The 15,642-nt window shown below is 34.9% G+C and overlaps 1 protein-coding gene across 3 annotated transcripts in view; it reads left to right on the forward strand.

Moving 5' to 3' along the window:
* Positions 1-15,642, forward strand: part of TSGA10 (testis specific 10) — a 125,291-nt gene that overhangs the window by 15,082 nt on the left and 94,567 nt on the right. For all 3 annotated transcript variants that reach the window (XM_037806572.1, XM_037806570.1, XM_037806571.1), the window contains exon 3: positions 12,441-12,656. Coding sequence is in view for 2 of the 3 variants with exons in the window: in XM_037806570.1 (XP_037662498.1) it covers positions 12,441-12,656 (216 nt within the window). In the remaining variant the exon portion in view is untranslated. The remainder of the gene's footprint in view (positions 1-12,440; positions 12,657-15,642) is intronic.

Consider the following 15,642-nt stretch of genomic DNA (forward strand, 5'->3'; position numbering starts at 1 on the left):
TGATATTTGACTAATGAGTGACAGAGCTAGGATTTGAACCCAGTTCTTGGAACTCCAAGTTCAGAATTCTGTTTTCCTAGTGCTTGACATATGGTATAGCTATTAAGAAAGGCTATTAGAAGAGGCTTCGTTTTCCAGGAAGATGGAGTAGACATGCTTTTCCCTGTTCTTTCTGCTAAGTACAGCTAAAAACCTTGAACATTTTATATAAGTAAACAGAAGACCTTGAAAGGTGGAGAGAAGAAGAAAGACTGGTTAGGGACTTAAAGGCAAGAGGAATCTTGCATTGGTGAGTCCTAGGAATTTCTTTTTGCTTCATATGTGCCAGATAGGGTGCTGGAGAAGCTGGCAACCTAGAAACACCAACAGGTGCAGGCAGGAAAAGGCCCTAGAAAACCTTGCCCTCTCTAACCAGAGTACCAGGAAAGGGGTAGCCTAGAAAGGGAGACAACTTTTAGAAAATAACCGCCGTACTTTGTCAAAGTCTGAGTAAAGAGCTTAGATTTTCATCCTTGCCAGGCTCTTAACAAGGCACCCCAGCTGCCATCACCCTACCCCCCCACCCCCATGCCAGGGTGGTATCAGAAAAAGCTGAGTGGGAACTAGGACTTTCATCCTCACCAGGGGAAAGGAGGCTTCTAGTTCTGTGGTGTTGGTGGAGGACACTCGGGGACCCTAGCTATCCACCCCCACCCAGTGGTAATGAGATGACCCTTTCCCTCCTCACTGGGAAAAGGCCGGGGTGGTGAACACCTCTCAGTCATCACAAAGCCACCCACATGGTATCAGTAGAGGACACATGGAAGCAGTAACAATGTGCCTCTTTTCTTTCTAGCTGGGGTGGTATCAGCAGAGGCCTAAGTGGGAAGCCCAAACTCTGCATCTGCCTAGCAGTCAGAAGGAATCCCTCCATCTCCAGGGGTTAATGGAGACCAAGTGAAGCACCTGGATGTCACCCTCAGCTGGCAGGAATGAGGTGACACCCCCTAAAGCCTGCCAAAACACAAAGATTTCAGTTAGATCCACAGACTTATAATACCAAGTCTCCATCAAAATCATTTGCCATCCTAAAAACTAGGAAGCTCTCAACCTGAATGAGGAAAAATAATCAACAGATGCCAACACTGAGATGAAACAGGTGCTAGAATTATCTGAGAAAGATTTTAAAGCAACTATCAAATAGATACTTCAACAAGCAATAACAAGAATGCTTGAAACAAATGAAAAAAAATAGAAACTTACAGCAAAGAAATAAAAGATAAAAGAAGAAAGAAATGGAAATTTTAGATCTAAAAAATACAGTAACTGAAATAAACTCAATGTATAGGCTATAGCAGAATGAAGAAGAGAGAAGACTGAATCAGTAAACCTATGAATAGAACGATAGAAACTACATAATACGAAAACAGAGAAAATAGGCTGGAGCTAAAAAAAAAAAAGTACAGAGCCCTATGGACTTGTGGGATTACAACAAAAAGTCTAACATTCGGGTCATCAGAGTCCCAGAAGGAGAGGAAAAAAATGGTCGGGATGAAAAACTATTTGAAGACATAATGACTGAAAATTTCCCAAATTTGGTAAAATACATAAAACATAAAAGTTGGTTACACACCTAATAAGATAAATGGAAAGAAATCCATGCCAAGATACTTCATAGTCAAAATTTTGAAAACTAAACACAGGAAATTCCTGGAAGCAACCAGAGAGAAATGAAGCATTAGTTATAAGGAAACACTAATTCAAATGAAAGGCAGTTTCTCATATGAAAGCATGGAGGCCATGAGCAAATGGCACAGCCTTTTTCAAGGGCTCTAAAAAAGTACTGTCAATCCATTATTCTCTATACAGCAAAAATGTCTTCAGGAATAAAGGGGAAATCAAGGTATTCTCAGATGAAGGAAAACTAAGAATTTGTCACCAGCAGATCTACTCTAAAAGAATAGCTAAAGGAGTTTCTCTAACTGGAAAAGAAAGGATAAAGGAAGGAATCTTGGAACAACAGGAATGAAGAAAGAGTGATGGATAGAACAAAAATATGGGTGAATGAGTTTTGAGTTTTCTAAATTTTGTTTCGCTGTCAAATGTTCTCAGAGTATGGAGAGGGAATACTTAAGACAGTTATTTTATAAATAGGGGGCATGGGGAGAGGGATGTAAAGGGAGGTAGGGTTTCTATACTTCACTTGAGTTGCTGAAATGTTGACACCATTAGATGGATAGTTATTTGTATGTATGTGTATTATATATATATGTAATATGTACAGCAACCACTAAAAGAACTATATAAAGATACATTCAAAGAAAAGTATAAATAAATCAAAATGGGATTCTCAAAATTTTTTAGGTAACCCTTAGAAAGGCAGGAAAAACAAAATAGAAAGGAGAAACAGAATAAAGAGAAAGCAAATGGTAAAATGTCAGATTTAAGCTCTAACATATGAATAACTATATTACATGTAAATTATCTAAAAACAGTATGACCCAGCTACATGAAACTCATTTCAAATACAATGTTATAGCTGGGTTTAAAGAAAAAGGATGGATAAAGTTATGCCATACAAACAGGAGTAGCAACATGAATATGAGATAAAGTAGACTTCAGAGCAAAGAAAGTTACCGGAGACAGAAAGGGACATTATATAATGATAAAAGGTTTAATCTACCAAGACAGAGGAACCTTAAATGTGTATGTACCAAAAGATAGAGTTGCAAAATAAGTGAAGCAAAAACTGGTAGAAGTAAAAAGAGAACTAGACAAATCCCCAGCTGTGGTTGGGTACGTCAACATTTCTCTCTCAGTGATAAAACAATGAGACAGAAAATTATTAAGGTTATAGAACTCAACCATACCATTAACCAATAGAATTGCATTGATATTTGTAGAACACTATCCACCAACAGCAAAATATGCTTTCTTACAAAGTGCTCATGGAACATAAACCCAAATAGACCATGTTATCAGTCATAAAATAAGCCTCAACAAATTTAAAAGAATTGATATCATTCAGGGTGTGTTTTCTGACCACAACGGAATCAAACTAGAATCACTAGCAAAAAGGTAACAGGAAAATATCCAAATACTTGGAAACTAAACATACGTCTAAGTAATCCTTGGGTCAAAGAAGTAAAATAATCCATGGGTCAAGGGAAATTTTAAAAATACATTGGACTGAATATAAATGAGAAAACAAGATATCACAACTTGTGGGATGCAGCTAAAGCATTGTTGAGAAGGAAATTTATAGCACCAAATGCATGTATTAGAAAAAGGGAGAAGTATAAGTTATCTATCTATGCTCCCACCTTAAACCTGAAAAAGAAGAGTAAAATAAACTCATAGCAAGCAGAAAAGCAGAAGGAAGTAATAAAGATAAAGGTAGAAACCAATGAAATTGAAAACAGAAAAGCAGTAAGGAAATCTGTGAAACAAAAAGCTGATCTTTCCTTTGAAAAGATAAATAAATTGATAAACTTCTAGTAAGACTGATGAAGAAGAAAGAAGACAGAATTGCCAATGCCAGGAAGGAACCAGAGGATATCACTACAGTCCCTACAAACATCAAAAGTATAGAAAGAATACTCTATGCACATTAATTTGTCACTTGATAAAATGGACCATTTCCTTGAAAAAACACAAACTACTACAATTTACCCAATATGAAATAGGTAATTTCAATAGCCCTACAACTGTTAAGGAAGTTAAATTCATAATTAAAAACCTCCCCCAAAAGAAATCTCCAGGCTCTGCTGGTTTAATGGAGAATTCTACCAGTTGTTTAAAGGAGAATTAACACCAATTCTTCACAAACACTTTCAGAATATAAAAGAGGAGAGAACATTTTCCAGTTTGTTTTATGAGGTCATTATTATCCTGATACCAAAACAAAGTCAGTGCAGAAAGAAGGCTACATATTGACATTTCTCTTGAATATAGGTACAAAAATTATTAGCAGAATATTAGCAAATAGAATTCACCAGTATATAAAAAGAAATATGCATCATGATCAGATTGGATTAATTCCAGGGATGCAAGGCTGATTTAATATTTAAAAACGCAAATGAAATCCATGAAATTAATAGGCTAAAGGATAAAAATCATGTAATCGTTATCACTCACAGAGAAACTTTGGTGAAATTCAGTACCCACTTATGATAATAACTTCTAGCAAACTAGGAATAAGAAGGGAACTTCCTCAACTTGATAAGGAAATCTTCAACTAATCTCATACTTAGTGGTGAAAAGACTAAATGCTTTCCCTCCCAGATTGGTAACAAGGCAAGGATGTCTGCTCTTACCACTTCAATATAGTACTGAAAGTTCTAGTCAGGTAATGAGTTTAAGTAAAAGAAATCAAAGGCATACAGATCAGGAAGAAAGAAGTATGTTTGCCTCTATTTGCAGATGACATGCTATGCTGTGTATACGTGAGTTCAGCAAGGTTGCAGGATACAAGACAAACATGGAAAAATTTATTGTATTTTATTGTATTTTTTTGTATCAGCAATAAACGTGGAAACAGAAGTTTAAAATACAATACCATTTACAGCCATTCAACTAGAAAATGAAACAAAAGATATACAGGACTTTTATACTGAAAACTAAATCTAACAAAAGATATACAGGACTTTTATACTGAAAACTCAAAAATGATTATCAAAGAAGATCTACATAAATGGAGAGACATACTATATTTATAGATCGAAGACTCAACATAGTAAAGGTGTCAATTCTTCCCAAGTTTATACATAGGTTTAACGCAATTCCTATCAAAATCCCAGCAATCTTTTTGTAGGTATTGACAAGATTTTTGTAGAAGTTATAGAGAAAGGCAAAGGAACTAGTACAGCTAAAAAGTTTTGAAAAAGAACAAGGTAAGACTTGCTCTATAGCTGTAGTAATCAGGACGGTGGTACTAGTGGAGGGATAGACACAGATCATGGTACAGAATAGAGAACCAAGAAATAGCCCCACATAAGTACAGCCAAATGATTTTTAACAGAGGTTTAAAATCAATTCAGTAGATGTAAGATAGTCTTTTCAACAAATGGTGCTAGAGCAACTAGATATCCTTAGGCAAGAACATAAGCCTCAACTTGGATTTCATACCTTATACAAAAAAATAACTCAAAATGTGTCATAGATATAAATGTAAAATGTACAACTAAAACTTTGAGAAGGTAACAGGAGGAAATCTTTGGGACCTCAGTCTTGGTGAAGGATGAAGAATTCTCAGCATAAATGGGACTTCTTTAAATTTAAAACTTTGGCTCAGCAAAAGACCCTGTTAAGAGAATGAATTTGCAGGCTACAAACTGGAAAGTAACATTTCCAAACCACATTTCTGACCAGTTAGAAAATGGGCAAAAGACATGAAGAGACTGAAGAAGGTATAGGAATAAAAAATAAGCACATGAAAAAAATGTTCAGCTTCTCTAGATATCAGAAATGCAAATTAAGACCAGGATGAGATTTTCACTTCACACCTATTAGAATAGTTAAAATAAAAAATGGTGGCAATGCCAAATGCTCCTGAGGATTTGGAGAAACTGGAACTCTCAATGCTGGCGGTGATGTAAAATGGCAATTACCACTCTCAAAAACAGTTTGACAGTTTCTTTTAAAACTAAGTATTTACCATATAACACAGCAGTTATATTCCTGGGCATTTTTAGCCTGGATAAATTAAAACTTAAGTCTGCCCAAAAACCTGTACATAGTTATAAAAGACTCAACTTAGACCCAGTGACACAAAGTGCTTGACAGTGAAAGGAATAGAAAAAATATATTTAAGCTGCAGCCAGAGGAAACCAGGGTGGCAATACTAATAAAAGAAAAAATAGCCTTTAAACACAAAGGTGCCATAAGAGACAAAGAAGGACACTATATTAATTAAAGGGACAATTCATGAAGAAGAAATAACAATCATAAATGTTTACACACCCAATCAGGGTGCTCCAACGTAAATGAGACAAACATTGGCTAAACTGAAGGGAGCAATAGACGTTTCTACAAAATATAGTGAGTGACTTCAATACACCAGTCTCTTCTATAGATAGTGCAACCAGCACGAGGACCAATAAGGAAATTGAGAACCTGAACAATGTAATAAATGAATTAGACTTAATACACAAATAGAGTGTTACATCCCAATTACCAGGATATACATTCTTCCCTAGCGCTTATGGAATGTTCTCCTGGATAGATCATATGCTGGGGCACAAAACAAGTCAATAAATGTAAATGATTTGAAATTATTCAAAGCATATTCTCTGACCATAATGGAATGTAACTAGAAATCAATAAAAATCAAAGAACTAGAACATTCACAAAAAACAAAACAAAACAAAAACCTGTACATAGTTGTTCAAAAGCAGCTTTATTTGTAATAGCCTGAAACTGGGAACAATGAAAATGTCCCTCAGTAGGTGAATGGTTAAACAAATTGAGGTATATCCATACCATGGAACACTACTCAGCAGTAAAAAGGAATGAACTCTTAATAAATGCAACAACTTGGATGGATCGCAAGGACATTGTGCAGAGTGAATAATTTTATTTATGTAAGATTACTGAAATGACAGAATGATAGAGATGGAAAACCGATTAGTAGTTTCTAATTGGGTTGGAGAAGGCGAGGGTGTGAATAAAAAGTATCAGCAGGAGGGCAATCTTTGTGTGACGGAATAGTTCTGTATCTTGATTGTAGTGGTGGTCACAGGAATTGACACCTGTGATAAATGTTATAGAACTATACACACACTTTGTACCAATTCTTATACTGGGTTTGATATTTTACTGTAATTATTTATTATGCAACCTTGGGGAAAGTGGGTAAAGGGTACCTCTCTGTACTGTGTTTGCAACTTCTTGTGAGTCATTAATTATTTCAAAAATAAAGAGTTTAAAATAAAATAAAGCTACTTTTTGAGTACTTTTCTGCCAGGAATTTTACTTTAGCTTTATATAATCTCTCTAACTATAACCCTACAAATGTACATATTCTGAACATTTAACAGATGAAACTCAAGAAGCTCACATTTTTTTTTCCAACTGAAGTCAAATGCATCTCTTAGGATCAAGAAAATACGGTAAATTGCCCAAGGTTCGTAACTGGATACTGAGAGGATTTAAACCTAAGTCTGCCTAAATCCAAAGCCCACACCCCTTCACTACTCCATCCTGCCTCTTCTGAAGTACTTGTATCTTGAAGTTGAGTAAAAGTAGGCTTTGATGTCAGAGATGAGGGGATTGTTCATTTATTTACTTATAACTTCTTATATTTTTTCATTTAACAGTAATTTGAGCATTGTGTGCTAGGTACATAAATGATATAGAAATGAAAGCTATGTTGACCTAGAAAAGAGATATAATCCCTTTCCTTAAGTTGCTTAGAATTTAGTGAAAGGGACAGACTCAAATAAACAAATGATGACAATATGTCTGATGAAATGCTAAGATAAAAGTGTATAAGAGGCTTTATGGGAGGGAGCACAGAGGAGAAGCATTTACTCTTTCCTGGTGTATTGGAAGGTTAGCAAACATTGTTTTTCTTTGGGATGGGATAATCTCATACAGTAGAGGCCATGAACCAAGGCAGACAGATACCTAGATAAATTGAAGCTTATCCATTTACCCCACATCTGGTAGTTTGTAAAACTACTGTGAATGGAATTAGCTTAGATAATAAGGGTAGGGGAAAATAAGGAAATTTCATAAAATTCTAAGATGAGAATAACAAGTATAAATAAGTCATTCCATACAATTTCTGTACAAGTTGCTAGAGAGGCAAAGGCAAAAAGGAAATAACCATTTAAAGAATCCATGCTTCACAGAGTAAGAACAAACTAGGTATCTAAAAGAGGCACATTTTTTTCTCTTGAAATTGAGACCTGAGCATAGTTCCTGAGGATCCTCATAGAGAGAATTTTGTGACATACAGTGTATAATATTTCTAAAAACCTTAAATAGGTTTAGAAATGAGTTCAGTGACATTGTTATAGCTTAGATATATATTGGTGATGATGGGAAATTAGGTTAGATAGGTCATTAGGGTTTGGATCTCAAATGGCATTTAAAAAATAATCTCACAATGACCAGGCACCGTAAGGTCATGGTAGTGACTTCAAACACATCCGTGAATTTGCATTCATATTTGAATTCCTGACAAGTATGGGACAGGGTCGAGAGAAGAAGAGACTAGGAGATTCTGCTTTAATTCTGGCCAGTTGTAATAAAAAACAAACAAAATAACAGGTGCATTTATAGTTTTCCCTTTTTTAAAAAACTATTTTCAAATAGTTTCGAACTCTGGACAGTTAAAAAATAATGCAAACTCTATGCAGAGAACTCCAACATACTCCTACACCCCTCCCCTAATACCCAGGATCCGTGAATTTTAACATTTTGCCTCGTTTGCCATATCATTCTATCCATCTATCTAGTGACTTTCTGTTTATCAATCCATTTTCTGAACACAAGTGTAGGTTGTAAATATCATGCTCCTTGAACACTTAACACTGCCATGTATATTTCCTAAAAACTAGGATTTTTACTTATGTAACAACCCTAAGTACAGTATCAAGTTTGAGATTTAACTTTGGATATAAAAGTCTATATTTATTTTTTTGTATGCCCTAATAATGCCTCTTTGAGCCTTTTCTCCTCTCTTGATAGATCCCATCCAGGAGCATGTGTTGCATTTAATTGTCATTGATTCTTTAGTTGCTCTCTTTTTTTTTTAAATTGTGGGAATATTTATACAGCATAAACTTTCCCATCTTAATCACTGCAAGCATACAGTTCAATGGGATTAATCACATCCACAATTTTGCTGTATCCTCACTCCTTTCTATTACTAAAGCTTTCACATTTTCCCAGACAAGTCCAACACCCACTATGCATTAACTCCCCATTCTCTCTGCCCCCCACCCTTGGGCAACCTGTACTCTTAACTTCTGTCCCTGTGAGCTTGCATGTTCTCTAGTAGTTTCTTTGTAGTTAACTATGGGGCTTAAATTTAACATCCTAAGCCTATAACAATCTCATTTGCTTTGATACCAACTTCAATAGTATACACAAACTATGTTTCTATACCCTTCTTCACCCCCCCAACTTTTATGTAGTTCTTGTCACAAATTACATGTTTATGCATTATGAGTCCCAAACCACTGACATATCATTTACATTTTATGCATTTGTCTTTTAGATCCTGTGGGAAGTAAAAAGTAGAGCTACAAGTTAAAATATAGTAGGACTGGTATTTATATTTACCTATATCGTAACCTCTCTGGAGATCTTTATTTTTTCATGTGGCTTCAATCTATTGTGTTGTCCTTTCCTTTCAAACTGCAGAACTCTACAGCATCTCTCGTAGGGCTGGTCTAGAAGTAACAGACTCCCTCAGCTTTTGTTTATCTGGGAGTGTCTTAATCTTATCCTCATTTTTGAAAGATAACTTTTGTTGGATACAGAATTCTTGGTTGGTAGTTTTTTGCTTTCAGCACAAGTAATGTCATCGCTCTCCCTTCTTGCCTCCATGGTTTCTGATGAGAAATTGGCACTTAATCTTATTTAGGCTCCTTTTTATGTAACATATTGCTTCTCGCATGGCTTTCATAATTTTCTTTTTATCTTTGGCATTCTACAGTTTCATTAGAATATGCTGTGGTTGGGTCTATTTGGGTTTACCCTGTTTAGAGTTTGTCGAGCATCCTGAATGTGTGTATTCATGGCTTTTGTTAAATTTAGGAAGTTTTCAGCCATCATTTCTTTGAATACTCTTTCTGCCCTTTTCTCTCTTCTCCTTCAGGGACTTCCTCAGTGCGTGTATTGATTTGCTTGATGGTGTCCCACAGGAACCTCCAGGCTCTGTTCACTTTTCCTCATTCTTTCTGCTCCTCTGACTGAATGATTTCAATTGTCTTATCAAGTTCACTGATTCTTCTGCCAGCTCCAGTGTGCTTGGGAATTTTTAGTTAATGTTACTGTGGTCTTCAGCTCTGTTTGGTTCCTTTTCTAGTTTCCATCTCTCTGTTGATGTCCTGTTTGTGTTCATCTATTGTTTTCCTGATTTCCTTTAATTATTTTCCCTTTTTACCTTTAGCTCTGTGAGAACAGTTAGGCTCATTTCTATAAAATCTTTCTCTGGTATGTCCCAGGTGTGGTTCTCCTCACTGAGGGTTTCTAATGCTTTAATCTTATCCTTCTCATGGGTCATCTCTTCCTGTTTCTTTCTATGTTCTCTGTGTGTGTATCTTTTTTTGAAACCTGAGCATTTTGATATTTTAGTGTATTATCACTGGAACTGAGACTCTGAAGCATCTTTTCCTTAAGCTTATATCTAGCAGGTGTTATGACAGCTTTCCTTGAATGCCAGGAGCTAACAACAACAAACAGGGAAAACAAGAAAACACCTTCCCCAGTCTTTGCACATTGACCTATACAAGTACGCTTCTTCGGAGCTTATCCATAGAATGATTTGAAGAATAGCTCCAGGCCAGTGTGTGGGCCCTCCCTGATCCTTCTGCGCCTGCAGCTTGTCTTGGACAAGCTTGTGTGGCCCTAGGAATTTACCCATTTACACGGTTCCAAATGTCCCCTCTTCCCTAGGAAACAGATTCCTCACAGTCTTGGGCACCGCACTGTGTGTCTGGCAGCAGGCAATCCCTTGCCTGGCTCAGGACCACTTGACTGCTCTCCCACGGTTCTGTAGGAGAGCTTGGCGAGCCGCCTTCTACATGCAGGGCAGGCTCTGGGACAGCAAGTCCCTCGGGCCACTACCAGATGGATTGGACCAGACATACGTACTCCCAGTATGTGCATGAGGGCCAGTATCCTCCCTCTGGAATTGGGACCAGGGATCTGCACTGGGAGCTCCGGCTGGCTCCGCACTGTTCTGGTGAGGGGTGGAAGAGGGGCCAGCAGGGTGCTACAAGGTCCTTTTGCTTTTAAGTAGACTTTTTCTTGATTCGGCACTTGCTCTGCTACTACAGTCCTTTAATTGTTTGGGGGAGCATTCAGAGAAATGTTTCTGCAAGTTCTTGCTGGTTGTTCAAAGATTCTGTGGGGGACAGAGTCCTGATGCATCTCACTCTGCCATCTTGATCAGGGCTATAGTTATCATTTTTTAAAAATTTATAGTTTTTAAACACATTTATTCTTTTTTAATTTTTCAGAATTTTTCTTGTTTCCTGGATTTGAAAAATTAAAAGCATTTACCTCTAAATCTCACAAGTTAATGTGCCTTAAAAATGCCAAAGTCAAGGTTGGATTAAATAATGGCTTTTATCATGCTTCTTAGTATGTACTTGTTGAGTGTATTAAGTGACATTGTAGCATATTTAGTTAAAAATAATTCCTGAGTTTTAGGATATTGCAAAATATAGTAACAAATTACAGATAAGTTTCATATTTTTAAAGAAAACTTTATTGATTTTGATGGCTTGGAAGGAGATATCTCTATTTAGAGAGAACAAGATCAAGGCAAGAATGTTAGAAGTAAGAGATCAGGGATGTAGCAGTTTTAAATGTTTCTTAATGATAGATGTTTCTTCTCTCTTTTTTTGTCTTCCATAGTTTTCCAATACAGCACTTTGAACATAGTAGTAAAGTGCAATAAGAGACAGATACTTGGAAAAGGACCTTTGTTGCCACTGCTTTATCTCATAGATATTTCTGTTATGGTTCTTAACATATTATAGTACAATTCCTTGTTCATGTTTGTATTTCTTCAACTGAACAATGAGTTCCAGGGGGTAGTTACTTAACCTGTCTTTGTATTTTTGGAATTTAACATAGTTCCTGGTATATAATGGTTGTTCAGTGAATCTAATTTTTTTTTTCTTTAAAGGCATTTGGATACCTTGGTGATAAAAAAGGCTCTTTCTGCTCTTTTCTTCATCCATTGATGGGTTGATAGTGGACTGGGAAAGAAAGCTGTTGTCCTCCACGTTAGTCAGCAAATACTTGATTGATTTGGTATTTAGCTTAGTCAAGTAAGTTACTGATATGTTCTAAAAGACCTTTCTAAAGAATTAGCAGTTTTTGGTAACTGTACTTAGAAATTTAATTCTAAAGAGTGCTTTTAATTAATGGTATTTTTTATTGAAATTTAATTTCAAGAATGGCTTTTTTATTGGACATATAAAATGTGGCCAATTTAAAAATAGTTTGGCTAAAATCAATAGCAATATCTTTTTTTAATAAAATATAAATTGTCTTGAAAAATGTAGCTATGAAAAATTTTATATTTTCATTTAGTGTGTCTTTTCAAATAGGTAATGCATTCACATGGTACAAAATTCAAAAAGTACAAAAAGGTATACAATTAAGTCTTCTCAGGGAAGCAATCCCCCTTCCTGATTCCAGTCTCCTAGTTGCCTTCTTCAGAGGGAAACAAAGGAAAAAATGTTAACTAATTATTTTCTTTCTAATTATGACAGATTGAAGATCTCAAACAGACAAATCATGGCTTGGAAGAATATGTTAGGAAACTCTTGGATAGTAAGGAGGTGGTAAGCAGTCACATAGACAATTTAACCAGCCACAATGAGCATCTTTGTAAGGAATTGATTAAAATTGACCAACTAGCAGAGCAACTAGAGAAAGAGAAAAATTTTGTGGTGAATACTGCTGACAAGGAACTTGAAGAAGCAAAGGTATTGGATTTACCACTGATAAGGATTTTTAATTTTATTTTTAAAATCATGTAATTATTAAATGCAGTGGAAAAGTAACATTATCATTTATAAGCATTCGAAAGCCTTTTAGATTTGACATTATATTTAAATGTCTGTTCTAAGGGTTAAATTATACTGTATACCACATTTTATTTCTCTAAAAAAATTCTGTTCAAAAATTTTCTAGTAGGTAGTCATTGCAACTTTGTTCAAAAAATTTCCTAAATAATAGATAATTATTGTAAAAACTGCAAGCAACAGGTATGTCCTGTATATAGAACCTTTATCTCTTTCTTTAATATTCTGTTTGTGGAAATATCTACAAACAAATAGATACATATATCCCCATCTTTTTTTTTTTTTTTTGTCTGTTTTCACATGCACAATTTATTTCACACTTAAAAAAATTTTTTTACAGAAGTTTTACATCTCTATGTAGGCAAATTTTTCCCTCTTTACTGATTTCTGAGTTTTGATTCTTATGTTTAGGAAGGCCTTCTCACCTCAAAACTGTGAAAATATTTTCAAGTTTTCTTTTAAAATTTTTATAGCTTTTTAATTTTGTTTTCTAATATGGAATTTTTTCTTGATCAAAATGAGGTGGCATTGACGAGTTCATCTTTCTCCCAGTGATTCCAAATTCTATTTTAGCAGATATTAAATTTCCCTACATGCATGTATATGTTTCTGAACTCCGTTTAGTTTTATTGATTCATTTGCCACCTTCTTTACTATTACCATGTTGTTTCAATTACTGTAACTTTATAGTTTTTTGGTACACATTTTATTTCTTTGAGTTTTAGTGCTCTGCCATGAAATTTAGAAACTGGGAATTTAAACACAATTATAAAATGAAGACAATTTTTTTTCTTTTTGCTTCCTTGTCACTTACAAACAAAATGAAGAATATGTTTGAAGGCTGAAAAACAACCTTTTGAGTTTTTAGATGATAATGCCTGAATGTGTTTATTCATCTTGGTTTTATTAATCATCAAATTAGTAGACTGTGTCTGTAATAAGGTAGTTTCCCAAAGCTAATTATTGCTGTGTGTTATTTATTTTTTTAAATTCAGTTTTACTGAGATATAGTCACGTGCCCAGTGTACAATCAGTTGTTCACAGTACCATCATATATTTGTGCATTCATAACCAAAATGAATTTTTGAACATTTTCTTTACTCCAAAAAATAATGAAATAAAAATATAATAAAAATATAAAAACAAGAATAAAAATACAGGTAAAGAAGAACACCCCAAAATTCCATCCCTCTCATCCTCCCATTATTGATTTAATTTTTGTCCCCATTTTCCTACTCATCTGTCCATATACTGGATAAAGGGAGTGAGCCACAAGGTTTTCACAATCTATGTGTTATTTCTTAAACATTATTTTAATGTATTTAATCCAATAAATGATCTGGTTGAGAGTATTAGTGTTATTAAGGGCATTATTTGTTACAGTAATTTGAATATATGAGGCAGTTGATGAACTCTAGGATGGTATGTGTATATACTTAGTAAACCTCACTGCTTTAAACTGAAAATACTGAAAAGTCTGAATATTAGAATGTTTAAATCCATGAAGTTACTCCAATGTAAGGACATAGTCTTCTCTAACAGTATTGCCTGGAGGAGATCCTTGGGAGAACTACTTCAGAGAGTAGATAAGAGTGATTTGTTTTTTTTTTTAAACTTTTTATTTTGAAATAATTTCAAACTTAGAGGACAGTTGCAGAAATATTACAAAACCTGTACAGTGAACTGAAACATGCCCCCTACTCAGATACCCAGGTCCACCAACTTTTAAGATTTTGCCACATTTGCCATATCATTCTTTATGTCCGTCTGTCTATCTATCTGTATTCTAAACATGAGAGAAAGTTGTATACATAATTTCTTAAACTTTTAATATTCCATGTATATTTCCTAAGAACAAGGATATTCATTTATGTAACCACCTTAAGTACAGTTATTAAGTTCAGGAAATTTAACATTGATATAAATCTTATAGTCTATAGTCCATTTTTTTTTTTTTAAATATGCACCAGTAATGTCCTTTTGGGCATTTTCTCCTCCATTATTAGATCCCATTCAGGGTCATGTATTAGATTTAATTGTTCTTGTCTCTTTAGTCTCTCTCTTTTAAATTGTGGGAACATAAAAAACATAAACTTTCCCATCTCAACCCCTCCTAAGCATACAATTCATTGGGATTAATCACATTCACGATGTTGTGCTACTCTCACCACCATCCATTACCAGAACTTTCCTATCACCCAAAGTAGAAACTTGGCACCCATTAATGCATTAACTCCTCAGTATTCCTCCTCACCCCAGCCTGTACACTACTTTCTGTCTCTATGAACTTGGATAAGAATAATTTGTTTTTAACCTGTCAATTATTTTTCTTATAATGGTTCTTAACTCAAGTATTTAAAAGTCATTTTAAACTTGCTTGTATAGTTGAAACACTTTTTCCAATAAACTTTTGTTTGTATCGGTAATTTCTTTAAGAATATTTATCCTTTCACAGTATAATTGAGTTCAGTGTTGCAGTAACTTGAGTTCTTTATCTTAATTAAAAAAGTCATAGAATTAAAGAGCTCTGAATTAATGCTTTATTATGTCTTTTTTCTTCCTCAAAGAAAAAATTAACTGCATTCCTTGATATTCAGGGTGTGGTCAGGTGGAGGGACAAAAATGTCCAAGACTGAGGGCTTCGAAGCCTAGTCGGCCGAATTCCAATGAAAAGAATGCCCTGTTTAGAAGTCATCAATTTTAGAAAGGGTTAGGGTTTGTGTTCTAGACAGAGCTCCCCCCTCAGTAAACTCTCTGCTATCAAAAGGGAGAATTTCAGGAATGAAAAGCATCAAAACTATAAGAGCTAGGATTTACCTAGAACAGGAAATACTAATTCACAGATGGAAATTCTGCCTGGCTCACAGAAGTATGTTTCTAGGAAATA

The sequence above is a fragment of the Choloepus didactylus genome, chromosome 17, assembly GCF_015220235.1.
Source record: "Choloepus didactylus isolate mChoDid1 chromosome 17, mChoDid1.pri, whole genome shotgun sequence".
Classification (NCBI taxonomy): domain Eukaryota; kingdom Metazoa; phylum Chordata; class Mammalia; order Pilosa; family Megalonychidae; genus Choloepus; species Choloepus didactylus.